The sequence below is a fragment of the Cnephaeus nilssonii genome (genome assembly GCF_951640355.1).
Source record: "Cnephaeus nilssonii genome assembly, chromosome: 1".
Classification (NCBI taxonomy): Eukaryota; Metazoa; Chordata; class Mammalia; order Chiroptera; family Vespertilionidae; genus Cnephaeus; species Cnephaeus nilssonii.
The window spans coordinates 27,624,216-27,649,213 of NC_137072.1; the positions used below are offsets into that span (position 1 = coordinate 27,624,216).

General features: G+C 39.3%; 1 protein-coding gene across 1 annotated transcript in view; it reads right to left on the reverse strand.

The window, feature by feature from the left end:
• OLAH (oleoyl-ACP hydrolase) overlaps positions 1-20,822 on the reverse strand; it is a gene marked incomplete at its 3' end in the record, with an annotated part of 29,699 nt that extends 8,877 nt beyond the window's left edge. The window contains exons 1-3 of the mRNA XM_079776264.1: positions 20,743-20,822; positions 19,718-19,848; positions 886-1,024 (exon numbers count right to left, since the gene is read on the reverse strand). Of these exons, the coding sequence (XP_079632390.1) occupies positions 886-1,024; positions 19,718-19,848; positions 20,743-20,774 (302 nt within the window). The 5' untranslated portion in view covers positions 20,775-20,822. The remainder of the gene's footprint in view (positions 1-885; positions 1,025-19,717; positions 19,849-20,742) is intronic.
• Between the last annotated feature and the right edge of the window lie 4,176 nt (positions 20,823-24,998).

Consider the following 24,998-nt stretch of genomic DNA (forward strand, 5'->3'; position numbering starts at 1 on the left):
TCCACAAAGGGAGATTGATAAAATGATAAAACAGGTCATGAAACAATGTGACCTTCACAACAATAGTAAGTGAAAGAAAGGAAGAGATACAAAGCAGGACCATATATGTAACATACGATGGAACCACATCAAAATTTTAAAATACTTTCTAGGATGACACTTTTTATTTTTTGCCTGACCATATCTATAAATATTAACATGGTAGCCAAAATTTAGTGAGTCCTTATCACATACCAAATAATTTATGATCATTATTCATTTAATCCTCATAAGAAGAAACTATTATTTTTCCAGCTTTACAGAGAAGGAAACTAATTGAAAAACCATAGGAATTTCTCCCAGGTCAAACTGACTAAGAGGCAGTCAAAACTGCAGGTTTCACATTATAACCTTAAAATTATACATCTAGCACATACTATTTATATAATTGTTAAAATTAAAAATAAGTGCAATGTAAGTTACTGCTATAATCTTGATTTTACAAGTCCTGATTTTATTATTATTATTATTATTATTATTATTATTATTATTATTTGCCTAAAGATATAATTACTATACAAATAGCCAATTGTAAGAGTTGTGACTGGTCATAATTATTCAACATTCTAGGACTATTTTCCACCGAGAAGATGCCAGGAGCCCAGGATTTTCACAATTCATCACACAACCTGGCATTTATATCTTTATGGCCCCTATTGCACAGTTCCTTCCAGTCTAACTTTCTTGTCTGAGAACAGCTATAGCCATATTTAATCACTCACTCCTTTAAGCAGCAATGAAGCAGTGTAACCAATACAAAAGGTATGCATCTCACAGGACACAAAGAACAACATTTGCCAAGGATTCGTGATTGAAGAAATGGCTTTTAAAACAGATTTTAAATACCTGTGGCCAAAAAATGCAAATGGTTTATCCTGGAGGACTGGCAGCAGAACACAAATAATTTCATCAACTATCTGGTAGATGTCACTGGTAAAAGGCTCTTCAAATCTGCTTTCTCTCCCAGCAAGCCTTATGGAGTGCACTGGAGATCAGAAAACACAAGTGAATGCATACAGAAAGTGAGTGAGATACTGTGATGTTGTAAAGGAGCTTAAGTTAACACTAGAGGCCTGGTGCATGAAAATTCATGCACAGGAGGAGGGGTCCCTCAGCCCGGCCTGCCTCGTCTCACAGTCCAGGAGCCCTCAGGGGTGGGAGGTGACCTGGCAACCAGGGGAAGGTGACGCCCCATTACACCTCTGCTGCTGCCTGCCGGCAGTGCAAGCCTCGGTCAGCCCTGGTTACCTGAGCCTCGGGTGGCCCTGGGCGGCTGGGCAGCTGCCATCCGAGGCTTGCCTGCGCCTCGGGCTGGCCCTGGACAGCTAGGGGGTTGAGGGGACTGGGGGACTCTGGAGGCAGGCGCACTGAGCGGCCGGGCCTGCCTGGGGGTGGACCCAGCCTTGCTGCGTGCCTGCTACCCCGGCAGGGCTGAGGGGACTGGGCGCTGCCATCTTGTGGCTGTGGGCACCACCATCTTTGAGGATGTGGCAGTCAATTAGCATACTTCTTCCTTATTGGCTGTGGGCACCGCCATCTTCGAGGGCGGGGCAGTCAATTAGCATATTCCCTCCTTATTGGCTGTGGGCGCCACCATCTTTGAGGGTGGGGCAGTCAATTAGTATATTCCCTCCTTTTTGGCTGTGGGTGCCGCCATCTTTGCGACAACATGAGGGTCAATTAGCATATTCCCTCTTTATTAGATAGGATGACGTGAATAATTTCAAAGAAATGAATAATGTCAAATCCAGTGATATAAAGGATTTAGGATTTGCTGAGAAAAAGCAGTAGCATAAGATATAGCAGACTATCTGAAAAACACTCTCCAACTACAAAATACCTAGAAATACTAAATGAAGCATCCATATAATAGGTTAGCTCATAGTAAAAGTAGTGAGCATGTACTAATACATGCTCACTGCCGCCTATTGCCTACATCAGGAAAATAAACTATCAGGTTTCAAGGGTGACCTATAACAGGGCCCTTGACATAAAGCCAGGGACTCTAAGTTCTAAACTCTCAGTGAAAAGTAGACTAGAGAAAAAAAAATCTTCCTAATGCCAAAGGGTGATAATAACTTTCTGTGTTTACCTTGGCTCTGAATGGGAAAAGTGCCCTTATATATTTTTTTAACTGAAGCCTTGCATTTATGCAAATTTGAAGTTTAAATTGATATTATCTTGGTAATCTGGTGAAAATGAAGTTGAAAAATAACTCGGTGGCACTGGAGTATGACTTTTATTTATTTATTTTTTAATCTTTATTGTTGAGAATATTACATACTAGTAGATCCTCCTTTTGCCCCCATTAACCTCTTCCAGCCTGCTCCTGTCCCTCTAACCCCCCCCCAGGCCCCCACCACCCCATTGTCTGTGTCCACAGGTTATGCATATATGCATACAAGTTCATTGGTTGATCTCTTCCCACCCACCCTCCCCTGCCTTTCCTCTGAGGTTCAACAATGTGTTTATGCTTCTATGACTCTGGGTCTATTTTTGATCATCAGTTTATTCAGTTCATTAGACTCCACATATGAGTGAGATCATAATGGTATTTGTCTTTGACTTATTTCACTTAGCATAACGCTCTCAAGATCCATCCATGTTGTCGCAGTAAACACTGGAGTGCACCTCTCTTTGAGGTCACCATTTCGTTTCCTTTGGATATATACCCAGAAGTGGGCTTGTTGGATCATATATGGTAGTTATAGTTTTAATTTTTAAGGAACCTCCATACTGTTTTCCATAGTTACTACACCAATTTATAATCCCACCAATACTGCAAAAAGGTTTCCTTTTGTCCCACTTTCATCAACACTTGTTATTTCTTTTTTATGATGGCCATTCTAACAGGTGTGAGGTGATATCTCATTGTGGTTTTAATTTGTATCTCCCTGATGTTTAGTGATGTTGAACATCTTTTCATGTACCTGTTGGCCATCTGTATGTCTTCTTTAGAAAATGTCTACTCAGGTCCTTTGCCTATTTTTCAATTGGATTTGTTGTTTTTTTTTGTTGTTGTTATTTAGTTGTATGAGTTCCTTATATAGTTTGGATATAAACTCTTATCAAATATGTGGTTTGCAAATATTTGTCACATTCAGTGGATTACCCTTTCATTTTGTTGATGGTTTCACTTGTTGTGAAAAAGCTTTTTAGTTTGATGTAGTCCCACTTGTTTATTTTGTTTTTGTTACTTGTGCTTTAGGTATCATATAAAAATAATCATCACCAAGACCAATGCCAAGGAGCTTTTTCTCTTTTCTTCCAGGAGTTTCATGATTTCAGTTCTTACATTTAAGTTTTTAATTCATTTTGAGTTAATTTTGTGAGTATAAGATAAGGGTCTTGTTTGATTTTTTTGGATGTGAATATCCCATTTTCCCAGCACCATTTATTGAAGAGACTGTCTTTTCTCCATTGAATATTCCTGTCTCTCTTGTCAGATAATAGTTGACCAGATATGCATGGGTTTATTTCTGAGCTCTTGATTCTGTTCCATTGATTTATGTGTCTGTTTTTATGCCAATAGCATTCTGCTTTGATTATTATAGTTAACTATAGTCACTATGTAATGTACAGCATGGTAACTATAGTAAACAGTGCTATACTATATATCTGAAAGTTGCTTAGAGTGTAGCTCTTAAAAATTGAGAAAAAAAGAAGAGGAAAAAAATTGTAACTATGTGAGGCAATAGATGTTAACTTTTTGTGGTAATCATTTTGATGTATTTATATATACAACCATAATGTTGTTCACCTAAAATGTTATATAATGTTAAATATTACTTATATCTCAGTAAAACTGGAAAAAATAAAATCAGAGTAATTTCATGCACAGATTTACAAAAAAATTGTAAAATTTAGCATTAAGAGTATTGTCAAGGATATAGAGCAATAAGAATTTTATTTTTATATACTTCTTTGGCAGTGTAAGTAACTGCAATTCCTTTGGAGAACTATTTGGCAATATTTCATATAGTTGAAGACATTCATACGTTAACACCCAGAAATTCCATTCCTAGATACAGACTTTCTTACACATGTATGCAAGAAGATATATAAAAGACTGCTCATAGAAGCATTATTATAACATAAAAACAATAAAATGACCTTTATGTCTATAAAGAGAAGGATACATATATAAATTGTGTTATAGTCAAACAATGGAATAATATACAATAGTTAAAAGTCAATGAAGACATCCGGAAGATGGCTAACGACGGGAGGCAGACTGCAAGATAGTGTGTGAGTGAGAGAACAAAGGGAGAGTGTGTGGTCGCACGGGGAGTGTTTGTTGGTGAGTTGAGGGACAGCTATACTCCAGGAGACTGAGGGGGACCGCCGGACGGGGTTCCCCTGACTGGGCAGCCCCCACTGCTGCTGGGATCCCTCCCTGAGCAACCGGCTCGGACACGGAGACCGCGCCATCTTGAAGGGGAAAGTGGATGTTATCAGACGCCTGAAAAGCCCGGGGAATCTACAACTACGGCACCCAGCAAACCCGAGAACACCAGTTCCCAAGTGGCACGAGCATGCGGATTCGGAGGAGCTCTACACCTCCTCACGGAAAAGTCAGATTTTGCCTGGGATAAGGTGAGGTCTGTGGTCCAAGCAGGAGAGAGAAACGCATAATGCGGGAGCTGGAGGACCCGGGGAAGTCTCCCCCCAGAAAAGTCCAAGGCCATTGGGGCTGGCGTGATCCGCGAATATGGAAAGGGGTCCACAGGGCTGCTAACAGAAGGGAACTCTAAAAAGCAACCCATAGCTGAACTAGGCGCAAAAGGACAGCCTAAGAATTTTAAGAGTGTGCCGGCTGCTTAGACCCAAGGGAAAGAAGACTGCACAGACTTGCGTGCAGTGCCGAAGTTCGTGCACTTACTCTGGCTTTCTCTCTCTCTCTCTCTCTCTCTCTCTCTCTCTCTCTCTCTCTCTCTCCTGTTTAAATCCTTGCTTTTGATTACTAAGCCCAATACATAGGATCACCCAATTGGGGACACTCTAAGAGACTGCAGGGGAAAGTTGTTTTTCTGGAACCTGGGGATCAGAGCGGGGAATAACGATCAGAGAACCAGCTCTGGGGCAGCCCTTTCCCCCAAATCAGTATTAAGTGCCACGGGGAAAACAAAATCTAAACACTAGCTAGAGAGGACCTATAGACCCGGAGGTCAATCCAGAAATACTGCCACCCATGGGTTGAATCACAAATCGACTCTTGTGTAAACACAAATAAAGGAGTATAAGAAATAAAGATGTACTGCCTGCTTGAAAATCATGACTGTGGCCTACAACACTGAGGAGCAGTGAGTGAAACGCAGGGAACTTGAATACTGTCCTGACTAGGAAACAGGCGTGCCAAAAAGAATAGTAGAGGAAGTGAATGACCTTCACTACTGCACATTTTTATTTTTATCATCTTTTACTTAAGAAACTAAATTTTTTTTCTTTTTTCCTCACTTGATGTTACCTTTTTAACTATTACATTTTTATTTTCAATCAGTATTATTACTACTACTATTTTACCTTTTTTTTTTTTTAAGTGTCATTTTATTTTCTCTTTATTTTACTTTGGGATCAGTGTTCTACATTGTATTTTCATCTTTCTTTAGCATCATTTTACTCTATCTCAACTTTACCTTCATGCCAACACTCTCTTCCTCACTTTTCCCCTTTTTTTGTCCTGTTTCTCTTACCCTATTCCTGCTTTAGATTTTCCCTATTCATTCTTTTTAAATCCAACAAGAATAAATAACTCTGGTAAACATATATGCACCCAATACAGGAGCACCCAAATACATAAAAATAACTCCTGGAGGATCTCAAGGGAGAGATTGACAGCAATATAATCATAGTAGGGGACTTTAATACCCCACTATCACCATTGGACAAATCCTCTAAACAAAAAATCAGCAAGGAAACATCAATCCTAAATGACTCACTAGACCAGATGGAATTAATTGACATCTTCAGAACATTTCACCCCAAAGCCACAGAATATACATTCTTCTCAAGTGCACATGGGTCATTTTCAAAGATAGACAATATATTGGGTCACAGGCAAAGTCTCTTCAAATTCAAGTAGATAGAAATCATATCAAGCATCTTCTCAGATCACAATGGCATAAAACTGGAAATCAACTACAATAAAAACAATCCAAAAAAATCAAACACATGGAGACTAAATAGCATGCTATTAAACAATGAATGGGTTACCAGAGAGATCAAAGAAGAAATAAAAAACATCATGGAAACAAACAACAATGAAAGCACAACAATCCAAAATCTATGGGACACAATGAAAGCAGTCATGAGAAGGAAGTTCATAGCTCTTACAAGCCTACTGCAAAAAACAAGAAACAATGGAAATAAATTACCTAACCCTACAACTCAAAGAGTTAGAAAGAGATCAACAAGAAAAGCCCGGTATAAGCAGAAGGAAGGAAATAATAAAGATCAGAGCGGAGATAAATGGCATAGAGACCAAAATAAATAAATAAATAAATAAATAAATAAATAAATAAATAAATAAATAAAACAATACAAAAGATCAACAAAACCAAGAGCTGGTTCTTTAAAAGGATAAAAAAAAATTGATGAACCTCTAGCCAGGCTAACTAAGAAGCAAAGAGAGAGAACCCATATAAACAAAATCAGAAATGAAAGAGGAGAAATAACAACAGACCCCACAGAAATACAAAGGATTGTTAAAAATACTATAAACAACTCTATTCCAACAAATTGGACAACCTGGAGGAAATGGACTTATTCCTAGAAAAATACAACCTTCCAAAACTCAATCAGAAAAACTCTAAAAATCTCAATAGGCCAATAGCTCTGGAAGAAATTGAAGCAGTAATCAAAAAGCTTCCAGCAAACAAAAGCCTGGGGCCAGATGGCTTCACAGGGGAGTTTTACCAAACATTCAAGGAAGAACTAAAACCTATCCTCCTCAGACTATTCCAAAAAATTCAAGAGGAAGGAACACTTCCAAGCTCATTCCATGAAGCCAGCATCACCCTAATACCAAAACCAAATAAAGACAACACAATGAAAGAGAATTACAGGCCTATATCCCTCATGAACATAGATGCCAACATCCTCAACAAAATTCTAACAACTCGGATCCAGCAGTACATCAGGAAGATCATACACAATGACCAAATAGGATTTATCCCAGGGATGCAAGGATGGTACAATATCCACAAATCAATAAACGTGATACATCACATAAACAAATTGAGAGATAAAAACCACATAGTCATATCAATTGATGCAGGAAAAGCATTTAACAAAATCCAACACCCTTTCTTTTTTTCTTTTTTTTAATATTTTTTATTGATTTTTTACAGAGGAAGGGAGAGGAATAGAGAGTTAGAAACATCGATGAGAGAGAAACATTGATCAGCTGCCTCCTGCACACCTCCTACTGGGGATGTGCCCGCAATCAAGGTACATGCCCTTGACCGGAATTGAACCTGGGACCTTTCAGTCTGCAGACCGATGCTCTATCCACTGAGCCAATCCGGTTAGGGCCCAACACCCTTTCTTAATAAAAACTCTCAGCAAGGTGGGAATAGAAGGATCATACCTCAACATAATAAAAGCCATATATTACAAACCCAAAGCCAACATCATACTCAATGGGCAAAAACTAAAACCATTTCCCCTAAGAACAGGAACAAGACAGGAATGCTTACTCTCACCATTCCTGTTCAACATAGTACTGGAAATATTAGCCATTGCAATTAGATAAGAAGAAAAAATAAAATGTATCCAAATTGAAAAGAAGAAGTAATACTGTCCTTATTTGCAGATGACATGATACTGTACATAAAAAACCCTAAAGACTCTATCAAAAAACTATTAGACTTAATAAATGAATTCAGCAATGTAGCAGGACACAAAATTAATGCCAAGAAATCTATGGCATTTTTGTATACCAATAGTGAACTTACAGAAAGAGAGACTAAAAAATCAATCCCATTTACCATCACACCAAAAAAATTGAGATACCTAGGAATAAACTTAACTAAGGTGGTAAAAGACCTACACGCAGAAAACTACAGGACTCTGAAAAAAGAGATAGAGGAAGACATAAACAGATGGAAGAACATACCATGTTCATGGATTGGTAGAATCAACATCATTAAAATGTCCATACGACCCAAAGCAATCTATAGATTCAATGCACTTCCCATTAAAATACCAACGGCATATTTCACAGACCTAGAAAGAACTCTCCAAAAATTCATCTGGGATAAAAAAAGACCCCGAATAGCCACAGCAATCCTGAGAAAGAAGAACAAAGTAGGTGGGATCTCAATACCAGATTTCAAGCTGTATTACAAAGCCACTGTTCTCAAAACAGCCTGGTACTGGCACAAGAACAGACATATAGACCAATGGAATAGAATAGAGAACCCAGGTTTCGACCCAAACCACTATGCTCAATTAATATTTGACAAAGGAGGCAGAACATACAATGGAATCAAGGCAGTCTCTTCAATAAATGGTGTTGGGAAAACTGGACAGATACATGCAAAAAAATGAAACTAGACCACCAACTTACACCATACACAAAAATAAACTCAAAATAGATAAAGGACTTAAACATAAGATGAGAAACCATAAAAATACTAGAGGAATCCACAGGCAGCAAAATCTCAGACATATGCCGAAGCAATTTCTTCACAGTTACTGCTCCTAGGGCAATGGAAACTAAAGAGAAAATAAACAAATGGGACTACATCAAAATAAAAAGCTTTTGCACAGCAAAAGAAACCATCAACAAAACAACAAAAAAGCCCACTGTATGAAAGAACATATTTGCAAATGTTATCACCAATAAAGGTTTAATCTCCAACATTTACAGGGAACTCATACAACTTAATAAAAGGAAGATAACACAATTAAAAAATGGGCAACAAACCTAAATAGAAACTTTTCTAAAGAAGACAGAAGGAAGGCCAAGAGACATATGAAAACATGCTCAAAGTCACTAATTATCCGAGAGATGCAAATCAAAACGACAATGCGGTACCATCTCACACCTGTCAGAATGGCTATCATCAACAAATCAATAAACGACAAATGTTGGCGAGGATGCGGAGAAAAAGGAACCCTCGTGCCCTGCTGGTGGGAATGCAGACTGGTGTAGCCACTGTGGAGAACAGTATGGAGTTTCCTCAAAAAACTAAAAATGGAACTCCCATCTACACCCAGTAATCCCACTTTTAGGAATATATCCCAAGAAACTAGAAACACGAATCAGAAAGGATATATGCACCCCTTTGTTCATAGCAGCACAATTCACCATAGCTAAGATTTGGAAACAGCCTAAATGCACATCAGCAGATGAGTGGATTAGAAAACCATGGTACATCTACACAATGGAATACTATGCTGTTATAAAAAAGAAGGAATTCTTACCATTTGCAGCATCATGGATGGATCTGGAGAGCATTATGTAAAGGAAATAAGCCAGGCAATGAAAGAAAAATATCACATGATCTCACTCATTTATGGAAAATAAAGAACATTATAACCTGATGAACAAAAAGATAGATACAGAGGCAGAGAAGCATCGAACAGACTGTCAAATTAAATTGGGAAGACTGGGGAGTGTTGGGGAGGGTGGGAAAGAGATTAACCAAAGGACTTGTATGCATGCATATAAGCACAACCAATGGACACAAGACACTGGGGGGGTGGGATGAGGGCATGCGACAGGGGGTCGGGGAGGCTGGGGGAAGGTAAATGGGGGGGGGGGAAAGCAGATATATGTACTACTATATGTAATACTTTAAACAAGAAAAAAAAGTCAATGATAAACCTAAAAAATAAATTTAGGAGAAAACAGCAAGTATCAGAGGAATGTTTACAGTATGATACAATTATATAAAGTTAGAAATATGTGAAATAATCCTATATCTTATTTAGGTATTTGAGGAGGTCAGAAAGGGAGAGTGAATACAGTTGGGCAGGGAGTACATGGAGACGTAAATGTTATTCAGTTGTAATGTTTTATTATTCAAGGGGAGCAGTGGCATGGTTAAGTTTGAGGTATTATTCTTTATACATTTTTTACATATGAACTACTGAAAAATTGGTTTAAAGGAGCAGACTTTTCCCCCACTACAGACTTATTTGACTATGAGATGGTCCACTTGTCCAAACCATCAATGTACTTTGAAAAGAAGAGAATGAGACTCCTGCTGTCACTTATGAAAGGTTCAAGAGGTGACCATATCAAAATTAAAACTTCCAATTCTTCCATTCCCCCTGGGCTCTCATGCCAGTCTCTTAGACACAACTGAAACACTCAGTCAAGCTCTTATAAATAAAGGGGCACTCTTTATTATGTGAGGACTTTTTTTCTTCGTAAGTAGTAATAGTCCATGATTGGCAGTGAACCGTAAAATCTTCAGATCACCCATCTGAATTTATTCTAACAAGGTTAATTTATTTTTATTTTCTCCTTTCACTACTCTCCTAAAATATTAATTAGCTCCAATTCAGTATTTTTTCCTTAGGAAAATCATTGTAACAATTTAATTAAGAAAAAAAAGAGAACATGAAAATACACACAATAAGGGGAAACAACTCAAACTCAAGGAAACTTTTGAAAATCACAAGAGACTTTTGGCAGTTCTCTATGCAATTAATTTGGAAATTTACATGTAATTTGTGTATCTTTAAAAATTCAATTTACCAAAATTGATCCCAGTAAAAATAGGAAATTTAAACAGATAATTTTTATAGAAGAAATAGAAAGAGTTGTTGATGTATTCATGTAAAAAAAACCGCACTAGGCCTAAATGACTGTCTTAGGGAAATTCTTCTAAATGTTCACAGGACATAATATCAATGCTACTTAAACTCTCCAGAACTTAGAAAAAGAAGGAAAGTGTTCAAATTCTTTTTCTGAAATAGCCATAACAATTATACCCAAATATGAAATGACTGAAAAAAAAAAAAAACCATGAGAAGAACTCTAGACAAACCTTTCTTATGCATGAAAATGGATGTAGGGACTGGTGTAAAAGTGACACGAGAAAAAGAACCTTCCGGGAGTGCCTGTGTGACCGTGTGCACTGGTGGGCAGGCTCTCACCAAGGACAGCCTCTTTGCAAACAGCAGTAATGGTTCCCATTTATAAAATGGCTTACATTTTCCAAAATACTTTCAAACAGCCCTGCCTAATGCTGGGACCTGGAGAAAACTCTCCCTTCCTTACCTCTTCAGAGTGGAAGCATAGAAAACAATGTTTCCATTTCCAAGTAAAACAGGCATGTAACAAGAAAACCCCCCCACAAATATAAAAATGCATTAACTACAAGGCAAAATGTTTCCACTTCCTCAATCCTACCTCATCACCTCAAAGGAAACCACTGTTATCAGTTTTGTGTGTTCTGCCATGTTTTCGTGTAGCGTCCATACCTTTCTTTGGGTATGCTTCCATTGTATTAATCTGTGTATATGTGTGTGTGTGTATATTTTTAGGGATTTACAAAAATGGGAGCATACCATAACACTGTTCTGCAACTAGCTTTTTTTCATCAATTACCGTATACAACAAACTGTTATCCATATCTACACATGCAGGCTTTACTCATTTTATTTTATTTTATTTTATTTTAGTGGCAGCATATCCAGTAGTAGCTATGTTCTATCATTTAACTAATGTTTTATTCATGGATGTTGATGTTATCCTAGGGCTTCTGGAGGGAAGTTATAGTTTATTTGTTTTGTCACTAAAAACTATATAGTCAAGAGCCCTGTTCGTATATGTTCACATACTTTGGGAAATATCACTGTAGGTGAAATTTCTAGAGCTGACTTTCAAATAAATCAAACAGGAAGGCCATTGGCTCTTGAAAACTGGAGAATATTAGAGTTGGAGAAAGGTTAGGAAATGAGCTCAGTCCAAACATCTCCCTTTACAATTGAGAAAATTTTAATTACTAAGCCTAAAAGTCAATATGCAATTTTATAAGACTTCCTAGCTTCTAAGAGCTAGTAAATGTGGCTTTGGATACATTTAACCTGCAAAATGTAAGCAAAGAAATACATTATATTATACAAATAATCTAACTGGGGGGAAAAAGGAATGGGAGTAGAAAGTATACATAAACATTTTTCCTAAAAATATCTGAAATATAACTCCAGATAATTTATGTTGGTACTCCATCCTCAGAATGATGGAGCTTAACTCCTTATCCCTTGAGTGACTTGCTTCCAAACAGCAGAAGATGGAGGAAGGAAAAAGTAACCTAACAGTGGAGAAACCTAGCAAATGTAACTTTAGCCAGATGATCAAACTTTTCATCATCTGTGATAAATCGGGTTCATAGTACCTACACTGACATAACATCATGAGGATGGTACTTCACCTCTGTGGCCTTCCTTCCCCCAAACCCATAATCTCAGTCTAACCATGAGAAAAACATCAGAAAAAATCCAAATGGAGAGATGTGCTACGAAATACCTGATCTGTACTACTCAAAATTGTCAAGGCATCAAAAACAGGAAAGTCTGAGAAACTGCCAAGCACAAGAGAAGGCGAAGGAGATAGGATGATTGAATAATGTGGTATCCTAAGTGGACAGATAAAGGACAGTAGGGAAATAGTAGTGAAATGTGAATCAGCTGTGGAGTTTAGTTAGACTTCCTTCCAACAATGTGCCAATGTTGGTTCTTTAGTTGTGACAAATGTACCATAGGAATATAGCATGTGAATGAGAAAGGAAACTGGGTGAGGGGTACATGAGAACTCTGTACTGTATTTGCAACTTTTCTGTAAATCTAAAACCATTTCCTAAAATTGTACTTATTAAAAGTACAAAATTGGTATTCATAAAATAGTCACAGGGATGTAACGTTCACCATAGGGAATATAGTCAGTAACACTGTAATAACTACGTATGATGCCAGGTGGGTCCTAGAATTACCAGGGGGAGCCCTTCCTAAAGGATATAATTGCCTAACCATTATGCTGTGCACCTGTCACTAATATAAAATAATATTGAATGTCAATTATAATTGAAAAAAAGCAAATGGAGAAAACACAAAAAAATAATTAATTGTATTTAAAATAAAAATTAAATAGAGACCTTATTTAATCAGGAGCAAAAGAATTTGAAGCAAATATGTTGAAATGGTAATATTGAGCTCTGTCTAGGTGGCTCAGTTGGTTGGAGGATTGGCTTGTACATCAAGAAGGTTGCAGGTTCAATCCCTGGTTTGGGTGTGTACAGGAGGCAACCAACTGTTGTTTCTCTCTCACTTCCTCTCTAAAATCAATAAACACATCCTCAGGTGAGGATTAAAAAGAAGGTAATATTGAAAGGCAGGTAGTTGGTACACTATGGTTTGTTATATTACTTTATATAACCATCTTTTCACTTTTGGTTATTCAGAAGTAGCTCACATTAGACCAACACACTCATTGAACTAATAAAAAACAGAATCACACACACACAAATACACGCGTGCACGCACGCACGCACTGTTTGAAAGCATCTGTAAGCTGCTGAGGCCATCGGGACTTGCCTGGAGAGAAGAGAATGCTAGAAAAGTGAACTGAGATTCTTCTAGCCTTTTTTCTTTTTTAAAAAAAAAATATATTTTATTCATTTTTTACAGAGAGGAAGAGAGAGGGATAGAGAGCCAGAAACATCGATGAGAGAGAAACATCGATCCGCTGCCTCTTGCACACCCCCCACTGGGGATGTGCCCGCAACCAAGGTACATGCCCTTGACCGGAATCGAACCTGGGACCCTTGAGTCCACAGGCCGACGCTCCATCCACTGAGCCAAACCGGTTTTGGCATTCCAGCCTTTTTTCCATTATGGAAATATGTCAATTATTCGGCACAGGTCAAGAGTTCTGTACTCCAGGCTGAGGGCTACCTCTAACAGACCAAGATACCAGCAGAGTTTCTGCATTCCTACTGAGCTAGAGAGACAAAAATTGAAATACAGTGGCTGTAGAAGCAGCTAGAATTTAAAAGCCAATGATCTCAGAGAGACAAGTACAGTGCTTTCTCCCTTAAAGCATTTGGTTTATTCTTAAATTAGGCATGTTAAGAGATTAAGAAAATATAAACAGAAAATTATTGAAAAAAAGAATGGCGTTTGAGTTTCACAATGCTGTGAGAAAAAAAAAATCAAGATAACAACCCACCAGCAAGAAAGATCTTGGGAAGGACAGAACAATAGATTCAAACTGAAGCACAGAGAAAAGTGGCTTAAAAAAATGAACAGAGAGAGAAACCAAGATGACGGCATAGGTAAACACATAAACTGCTGCATCGCACAACAATTTCAAAACTGCAACTAAAAGACAAAACGGACATCATCCAGAACCACAGGAAAGCTGGCTGAGTGGAAATTCTACAACTAGAAGGAAAGAGAAAAGCACACAAAGACTCAGAGGAGCTGCAAAAGGCTGAGGTATGGAGACGCGCATGCTCAGAGAGGACGGGGGCTGAGTGCTTGGCTGGCTATCCCAAGCGGGAGGAACACGGAAGCTCCCAACTGCACTGAACCCCAGTTCTGGGCAAGACCCTGGGGACCCAGACTCATACGGGGGGAATCTGGACTGCCAGGAAAAGAGAAAAGCACACGGAGAATCAGGGGAGCTGCGAAAGGCAGAGGTCCAGAGGCACGCACGCGAGCGTGAGCAGAGAGTACTGACTGCTGAGTGTGCCGCTAGCTTTCTCTAGCAGGAGGGAGACGGAAGCTCCCGACTGTGCTGAACTCCAGTTCCGGGCAAGAATCTTGGAACCCAGACCCATTTGGGGAGAAACTGGACTGTCTGGCAGCGGGCGAAACTCGAGGGCGGCTTTCTCTCAGAGGTGCTTGCAACGATTACTGAGGGACACTGAGACACAGAGACCTCATAGGGCAGGGCTGACGGGAAGCCAAGGCTGTCTGCTCCACCCTGAGACTCTGCCCCATCCAAGCTGAGCACAGAGGCTTTTGCAATTTTTCAAGTCTTGTCTCATAAGGGTGTCTCCAGCACAGAAGTTCTCCCAGCGTAGACACAGCTGATCCTCACAGCCAATTGGCCTGGAGGTCAATTCCTCCCAGTGATACCAACAACAATCAAGACTTAACTACAACAAGGCTGTACACACAGCCCACAAAGGGGTGTACCAAGAGTGTCCACCTCAGGTAACTGGGGAGGCTGAGCCACTGGGCCATATAGGAAACCTAGCACACAAAGCTACTCTACCAACTCAGGGAAGCAGCAAAAATATGGAGACAAACAGATCACAAATGAAAGAAATGGAGGAAAGCAAATGACTGGATATAGAGTTCAAAATCATGGTTATAAGGTTTTTCAAGAATTTCCTAGAAAAGGCCAATAAATTTAACAAGACCCTCGAGGATATGAAAAAGGACTGACTAGAAATTAAACATACACTGACTGAAATAAAAAATATTATACAGAGACCTAACAGCAAACTACAGGACCGCAAGAATCAAGTCAAAGATTTGAAATACAAAGAAGCAAAAAACACCCAACTGGAAAAGAAAAAAGAATCCAAAAATATGAAGATAGTGTAAGGAGCCTCTGGGACAACTTCAAGCGTACCAACATCAGAATTATGGGGGTGCCAGAAGAAGACAGAGAACAAGATACTGAAAACCTATTTGAAGAAATAATGACAGAAAACTTCCCCCACCTGGTGAAAGAAATAGACTTACAAATCCAGGAAGCGCACAGAACCCCAAACAAAAGGAATCCAAAGAAGACCACACCAAGACACATCATAATTAAAATGCCAAGAGCAAAAGACAAAGAGAGAATATTAAAGGCAGCAAGAGAAAAACAGTTAATTACCTACAAGGGAGCACCCATACGACTGTCAGTGGATTTCTCAACAGAAACTATGCAGGCCAGATGGGAATGGCAAGTATTATTCAAAGTGATGAATAGCAAGAACCTACAACCAAGATTACTCTACCCAGCAAAGCTATCATTCAGAATTGAAGGTCAGATAAAGAGCTTCACAAATGAGAAAAAGCTAAAGTAGTTCATTAACACCAAACCAGTATTATATGAAATGCTGAAAGGTATTCTTTAAGAAGAGGAGGAAGAAGAAAAAGGTAAAGATAAAACTTATGAACAACAAATACATATCTATCAACAAGTGAATCTAAAAATCAAGTGAATTAAAAATCTAATGAACAGAATAAACTGGTGAATATAATAGAATCAGGGACATAGAAAGGGAGTGGACTGACAATTCTCAGGGGGAAAGGGGTGTAGGGGGTGTGGGAAGAGACTGGACAAAAATCGTACACCTATGGATGAGGATAATGGGGGGGGTGGTAAGGGGAGAGGGTGGGGTGGGAACCGAGTGGAGGGGAGGTATTGGGGGAAAAAGAGGAACAATTGTAATAATCTGAACAATAAAGATTTATTAAATTTAAAATAAATAAATAAACAAACAAATAAATAAAAAAAAGTGAAGATGAGACTCAAAAACAAAATAAAACAAAACAAAACAAAAAAACAAAAAATGAACAGAGTTCGCACTGGATAGGTGGCTCAGTTGATTGGAGCATCATCCCGTACACCAAAAGGCTGAGGGTTTGATTCTTGGTCAGGGCACATACCTAGGTTGCAGGTTCAATCCCTGCTAGGGATGGGTCTGGGAGGCAACCAGTTGATGTTTCTCTCTTACCTGTCTTTCTCTCACTCCCCCCCTCCCCCGCCTCTCTCTCTCTTTTTCTCTTTCTGTCAAAAAAATAAACATATCTGTGGGTTTGGATTAAAAAAATGAAGTGCTCCAGTGTACTGTTGGATAGCATCAAGTAGTATAACATATATTTAATCAGAATCCAACAAATCGAGAAAGGAGAGATGTAGAAAATAATTTTCAAAGATACAATGGCTAGAACATTTTCCAAATTTAATAACAATTGTAAATCCACAGATCCCCCCCAAAAAACTCAACAAGGCACATCATAACCTTTTTCTTAAAATTAATAAAGAGACAGTCTTAAAATCAATACAGAAAAGGCCATTGCATATAAAAATAATAAGTATTGCTGACTTCTCATAGAAAACAACACAGGTCAGAGAACAACGTTATGTCATTTTTAGAATAATAAAGGAAAAAATGCCAACCTAGAATTTTATATCCAGACTAGAGACCCAGTGCATGAAATTTGTGCACTTGCAGGGGGGTCTCTCAGCCCAGCCTGTGCCCTCTTGCAGTCTGGGAGCCCTCAGGGGATGTTGTAAGCTGGCAGTCGGACATCCTTAGCACTGCCACGGAGGTGGAAGAGGCTCTCGCCATCACCGCTGCGCTCACCAGCCGTGAGCCCGGCTTCTGGCTGAGCGGCACTCCCCCAGTGAGAGTGCACTGACCATCAGGGGGCAGCTCCTGCATTGAGCAGGATTGGGCCAAAACCGGCTCTCCAACATCCCCTCCGAGAGGGTGCAGGCCAGGCCGAGGGACCCCACCAGTGCCTGATTAAGGCTGGGGAGGGACATGAGGGGTTGGCCAGCCAGGGAGGGACCACGGGAGGGCTCCAGGACATGTCCGGCCCATCTCGCTCAGTCCTGATCAGCCGGATCCCAGCAGCAAACTAATCTATCAGTTGGAGTGTCTGCCCCCTGGTGGTCAGTGCATGTCATAGTGACTGGTTGACCAATCCACTGTCTGCCCCCTGGTGGTCAGTGTACGTCATAGGGAGTGGATGATTGGTTGAATGGACAACTGAACGACCGGACACTTAGCATATTAGGCTTTTATTATATAGGATTATATAGCTTTCAGAAGTCAAGGCAAAAATACAGAAAACTGCAGTCTCCTTAGAAAAATTGTTGCCAGCCAACATGCACTACAAAAATATTTCTTTCAGGCTGAAGGAAAATTATTCTAGATAGAAATTCAGACTATACAGAAAGAAAATGCTAAAAATTATAGAAATGTGGGCAAATATAAAAGCTGTTTTTCTCATTTAAATATTTAAAAATTATAACTATTCAAAGCAAAAATAATAAAAATTTACTGTAGAAATAAAACGTAGGACAACAATAGCAAAAGGACAGGAGGGGAAATGGAAGCATGCAGTTTTAAAGTTCTTATACGTTACATGAAATAAAACAGCATGTTAAAAGGATCATACACCAGACCAAGGGGGGTTTATCCCTGGGGTGCCATGATAGTTACACATATGCAAATCAGTAAATTTCATACATCACATTAGCAGAATGAAGAATAAAGTTCATACGGTGTTGGAGACCGGGTGTAAGCTGACACGGTCCTTGCACCCGAAGGGACTAGCAAGGCTCGGTCCCCTACCCACACAGTTTTCCCAGGCTTGTTTGGATGGCGGTTATCAGTACAATGAGAGCAACCTTTCATGGCTTACCAAGAAGTCTGTAACTATTTACTGAGATTTGCTGTACTGAGAATTTGTCCTTCTGCTTTGTCTCTCCCTTAGAGATTAAGAGGAACAAAGAATACATTCCTCTTGACAGACCTCCTATTCAGTGTTTTGTGTATAAAAAGCATTACGCAGTTAATAAAGTTGCTGCAGTCAGTCAATGACTCGTAGTCCTCCTGATCCCACTTTCCTGTCTTTCTTTCTTTTCTTAATTCCCACCTCCCTACCTCAGCCCGGTTCAACCATCAGGCTGGCCCTGACAATACAGTCACCTCAATAGGTGAATAAAAAGAATGTGACTTCCTTTCATGATAAAGAATCTCAACAAATGAGATGTACCTAGAAGAAATGTACTTCAACATAACAAAGGTCATATATGACAAGGCCACAAGTAGCATAAAACTCAATGGTGAAAAGCTGAAAACTCTTCCTTTAAGATCAGGATTAAGACAAGAATGCCTGCTCTCAAGACTTCTATTCAACATAATACTGGAGTGCTAGCCAGAGCAATTAGGAAGAATAAAGATATAAAAGAAAGAAGTAAAAAAGTTTTTGTTTGCAGATGACATGACTTTATATAGAGAAAACCCTAGGAAGACGCCACCAAAAAATGGTTAGAACTAATCAACAAATTTAGTAAAGTTGCAGGATACAAAATTAACATACAAATCAGTTGTATTTCTGTAGACCAACAATGTACATCCAAAAAAGATATTAAGAAAACAATTCCATTTACAATAGCATCAAAAACAATAAAATGCTTAGGAATAAGTTTAACCAAGAATAATGCTTTTTGAAGATAGACAGTGATAAGTGAAAGATATATATTGTAAATTCTAGAACAACCACTAAAAAGAGAAATATGGCTTATAAGGCAATAGAGGAAGTACAAAGAAAAATGGTTTTTTAATATTATGTTCATTCAAAAGAAAAGGACAAAACAGGGAAAGTGGAATAACTCAGAACAAATTGAAAACAATTGTAAAATAGTAGATTCCATTTTACCATATCAATAATTACATTAAAAACAAGTGCAAGGTTAGAATACCATTTCCTAAAAAGTCCTTCTAGCTCCAATAAAAACAAAATAAAGGTAACAGGATTTCTTATTTAGAAATATAAAATTTATGTTATTAGAATGTAATCTTGAATAACTTATTATTATGTATCTCCCAATATGGAAAATCTTTACTGTGCTTCAAATTCCTATAAGTGTGTGGTCATCTGACCTTATAAATTGCCTAGATGGTGTTGAAAGTTAACATACCTTCCAGTAAGTCATTCATCTTTTTGCCCCATTTGGCAAAATAAAGGGAGCCACTTCCTGCCCAGGGAAAGCAAATCAGCCTAAAAACTGCATTAGGCTTTCGGTATAAGCAGCTCACAGCCTTTTCATTCCTGGGGGGAAATAAAAATATAGTTAACGTTACACATATCAATTAATTCACCCAAACGGAACGAGGTGTGTTTTAATGGAAATCATTATTAGTTATAAAGAGAATATGTTCAACTATAAAGTGAGTGTCAATTTTTCCAATAAGAACGCCCCCCCCCCCCCCCCCCCGCAAAAAGGTTTTACGGTTTGTTCTTGAGAACTTGAATATGTAAACTTTTAGAGCAGAGGTAAAATAGTCAAGTATTTCTATATAACATTTAGCAGGTACATTTAATATGCACATTTAAAATGATAAAAATGTTAATTCAGAAATTGCCTTTTTCACAATTTAGGGAATAGTTTTATCTAAACAGTTTGTGGGCAGCTGTGATCGCAGTGTCCTGACTTAACCCTTTCCCACATGCTCAGCAACAAGAACCCTGCTAGCGGTTCTCAACCTGTGGGTCGCGACCCACGGGTTGTGAACCGCTGCTGTAGAGCCTAAGACCATCGGAAAACACAGATATTTACATTACGATTCATTAACAGTAGCAAAATGACAGTTATGAAGTAGCCACGAAAATAATTTTATGGTTGGGGGTCACCACAACATGAGGAACTGTGTTAAAGGGTCGCGGCATCAGGAAGGTTGAAAACCACTGGATTAGAGAGTCCGGGACAAGAACTTCCTCTCCACTTTGGTGTGAAAAGCGCACCTCACCTTCACCTCTCCTCATCCACACAAGTGCTTCAGCCAAGTCATGGATGTACACGTTCACTTTAAATCACTACCAGTTCAATACCGTTGTACCAAGTGAGTGGGTAGTGACATTCTCAGTCTAACAAGGTGGCCTTACAGAGGCAGAGCGTTGGAGCACCTGCGGTGGGGCAAGGACCAGGCTGCACCCAGTGCGTACCTGGCTGCCCCAGCTTTGTTTTCTTTTTCCATGTTGTGAGGAGATGGCGCCCAATTGCTGATCTTGGCAGCTTGCGGGTCAATGGCAAATTCTGTACCTCTTGTACACACAGAAGAATGACCAGATTTCTTTTTAAATCTGTTGACTGTGTTTACTGTTTCAACCCCTATTTAAAAAAGAAGTGGGTTAGAAGCAACATAACTGATGTACTCCAAGCACAACTGAGCCTCCAGTTAATGCAGAGAGAAAAGGTGCAACATTTCTAAACTCTAGCAACTGAACAACCCTGCAGGGGAATCAAGCAGAAAATAGTGCCTACCAGAAAACTGGCATAGGAAGGGAATGTTTGTTTTTAAAATATAAATGTTTTGGTTTCCTAAATAGTTATATTTTCTCTAAAATCTTAAGGAAGAGATAGGAAGTCCAAAAAAAGACTTCACTACTGTGCCAGATTTCCAATTTTGTGAGCAGCAAATACTCAGAAAAGAAGAGAAAAATAATTAGCAAAAGGTCTGCCATTTGTAAAAGCTTTTACCTCTTTACGCCATAGGGACTCCTCGAATCCCAAGAAGTAAGCATGTCTCAGTCCTCGGCTGCGAATCTCAGAACAGTCCTGGGAGCCCAGGCAGTCCCTCAACCTACAGAGCCCTTACCGTGGCGTGCGGGCCGGGAGTGCCAGGAAGCCTTGCTTCAACAGAGGCAGCGAGTTCACAGAGACGGGAATCTGTCTCCAGAACCTTCTTTATGTAATGATGACCGAGAGCCAGTAAAACCCTCAGAAGAATAACCTGGATGACTCGTTAGGATTTCTTCTCAGACAACCGTGTAAAATACAGAAAAAGATGGCTATTTCTAGCAAGGAAAATAGGCAATCAAGAGTGATATATATACATTTTCAGTGTTTACAACTGAGGGCTGTTATTGATCTATAAATCTTCAATAAAATTAGGCTAAAGTTATCCCACACTTTCCAATTAAAATAGGTAAAACCCGTAAAACCCGTCTTTCTGGTGTCCGTTTATTTTTGACTGGCACATCTCAGGATCAGTTGGACTTGAATTAAAATGTAACCCAATGTTCAAATTTATTTAACAGACGTTTGTTTCCTGAGGGCTCATGATCAAGGTCCCAGGTCATTTCTTAACACTGGAGGTATCTTTACGTAGATATAATATTGACTCTTCTCAAGAGAAAACCACTGGAGTCCCAGAGGAGAGAAGAAAGGGAACAAAGGAGAGGCAATTTTCAAGAGGCAATGGCTTAACTTTGACCAGTATGACTCAGTGGTTAGAGCACTGGCCTGTGCACTGGAGGGTCACAGGTTTGATTCCCAGTCAAGGGCATGTTTTCTCTCTCTCTCTCTCTCTCTCTCTCTCTCTCTCTCTCTCTCTCTCTCAAAATCAATGGAAGAAATATCCTCCGGTGAGGATTAACAATGGCTTAGATTTTTCGAGAACTGAAGCATGATACCAGTCCAAAGGTAAAAGATGCCCAGTGAATTCAAGAAGAATAATTTAAAAAGAAAGAAATCTATATACAGAGGCATTATAATAAAACTGCAAAACAAAAAAGAAATGAAGACAAAGAACATATATTGAAAGCAGCCAGGCAATAGGAAGTGAGGATGGACTATTGGAAGGAAGAGCAATTAGACAGACAGAAATATAAAAAGGTAGAAGAGAGTATAATGATATCTTTAAGTGCTAAAAAGAAAATTGCCAAATTAGAATTCTCAAAACAACTTTTAAGGAACAGGGTAAACTAAAGACATTTTCAGACAAGTAAAAACAAAGTTTGTTGCTAGAAGACACTCTCTAAATAAAAATTTTAAGAAAATACTTGGGCAGAAAGTGAATGATAGCAGATGGAAGATTTGAGATGGAAGAAGGAATGAAAAACAAAGCATGGTAAATAGTGGTAAATATTTGAGCAAGTGTAAAGGACGTTGATTGTATAAAATAGTAGTATCTAATGGGCCTTAAAATATATATGGAATTAAAATACCAGACAAAAATAATGTATGTCAGAAGTGAGTAAAGGAAGATCCTTATATTATTATCTTAGAGGTTTTATGAAATGCAGACTTTAATAAATATGCACGCTTTAATTTGTAAGGCAAGTCCTTAAAAGAATAGAAACACATCATAAGTCATCCAAACTAGAAGAGAGGAATATTTAGTCATTCAGTGGGCAGAGAGAAAACAATCTCTAAGAGAGGAGTAGCTATCTGACAGCAATGGGAAATACGGGCATGGCGACCTGAGAAAGAGGCAGAAAGAGCAGCATGTTCCATCTCCCAGGGGAAACAAAAGGATTTCTCTATGACCGGCAGGTAGAGTATGGATGAGCAGGTGGTGAGAGAAAAAGCAAGGCAGTAAGTAGGAGAAGCGTTGTGAATGGCCTTGTAAGCAAGAGATTTAAACTTGATCTGAACAGTGAATTCATCTTAAGATCTTGGACTTGACCCTAAGAATGATAAGAACCCATTGAAAGATACAATGACCAGAGTTGCTTTTCAGAATGATGGCTTGGCCTACAAGGTTAAGTGAGGGAAAGGGTAAGTTAGGAGTCTGTCGTAATGATCTAGGACAGAAAGGATGGCGATCTGGCTGAATCCTAGAAGGTGCAAACACTTATTGAATACTTACTAAGGGCCAGACATTGCTCTATGCTTTTAATACGTATTCAGCTTTTTATTTTTCACAATTAAGTAAGTATTCTGCACAAAAATGATGGAGGTGTTATTATTTGCATCTTGCAGATGAACAAAACAGGCACAGAGAGGTTAATTGACTGACTAAAAGACACATGTTGCCCCAACCGGTTTGGCTCAGTGGATAGAGCGTCAGCCTGCGGACTGAAAGGTCCCAGGTTTGATTCCGGTCGGGGGCATGTACCTTGCTTGCGGGCACATCCCCAGTGGGAGGTGTGCAGGAGGCAGCTGATTGATGTTTCTCTCTCATCAATGTTTCTAACTCTCTATCCTTTTCCCTTCCTTTCTGTAAAAAATCAATAATATATATATATATATATATATATATATATATATATATATATATTTTTTTTTTTTTTTTTTTTTAAAAAGACACATGTGGACAGACAGGGAGCAGACCCAAGCGGTCTGGCTCCAGAAACTGTCTGTCCTCTTAAGCACAAACACATTCCATCTATGTGCTAAGGGACTGAAGAGGGGGCTGGATTCCCCAGGTCCTTCAGGCCTGGGAGTTGATAGGATTTGGCAATTTATTAGAGATGGGGGAGGGAGGAATCTGGTTGACTCCCAGCTTTCTGGCTTGAGCAGCTGGATACATATTTACTGAAATAAAAAGCACAAGAGGAGGAGTGGATTTGGGGAAAAGGTGAAGTGTTTAGTTTGGAATGTGTTTAGTTTGAAGGCCTTCAAGGGGAGATTATCAGAAAGTGTTTGGTATAGGACAGTGATGGTGAACCTATGACACGCGTGTCAGCACTGACACGCGTAGCCATTTCTGATGACACGCGGCCGCTGAGGCGGCCGCATGCCGAGGATGAAACATTTGCTGCTCCTGAGGATGAAACATTTGCGAAATAATGTTTTTTCCTCAAAGTGACACACTACCCGAGTTATGCTCAGTTTTTTGGCGAAGTTTGACACACCAAGCTCAAAAGGTTTCCCATCACTGGTATAGGATCTGGATCTGAGGAGCATATCTGGGAGGAGATTTGGGGGATGGTCTTCATCAAGGGGAGGTTGGAGCTAAGGGAAAGACGGAGAAGGCCTGGGAGAGAACAGAAAGCAGGTTCTTAACTGGGGAGTGGGTCAGAGAGCACCAAAAATCAACGTAGACCTTCTTCCTGGAAGAAATGGCCATGCCTATTTGTGTTGGTGCCCAGTGCCATTTTGGGGGTGGAGGTTCTGAGCTCTCTTCACCAAACTCACCTGTGGACTCACTGACAGCCGGTGGATATCAGGTTAAGAGTGACAAGAAGCCGAAACCGGTTTGGCTCAGTGGATAGAGCGTCGGCCTTCGGACTCAAGGGTCCTAGGTTCGATTCCGGTCAAGAGCATGTACCTTGGTTGCGGGCACATCCCCAGTAGGGGGTGTGCAAGAGGCAGCTGATCGATGTTTCTCTCTCATCGATGCTTCTAACTCTCTATCCCTCTCTCTTCCTCTCTGTAAAAAATCAATAAAATATATTTTTAAAAAAAAGAGTGACAAGAAAATGGACTAGGACAGAGCCTTGGGCATCACGAGTATCTAAATCGTAGGCAGGAA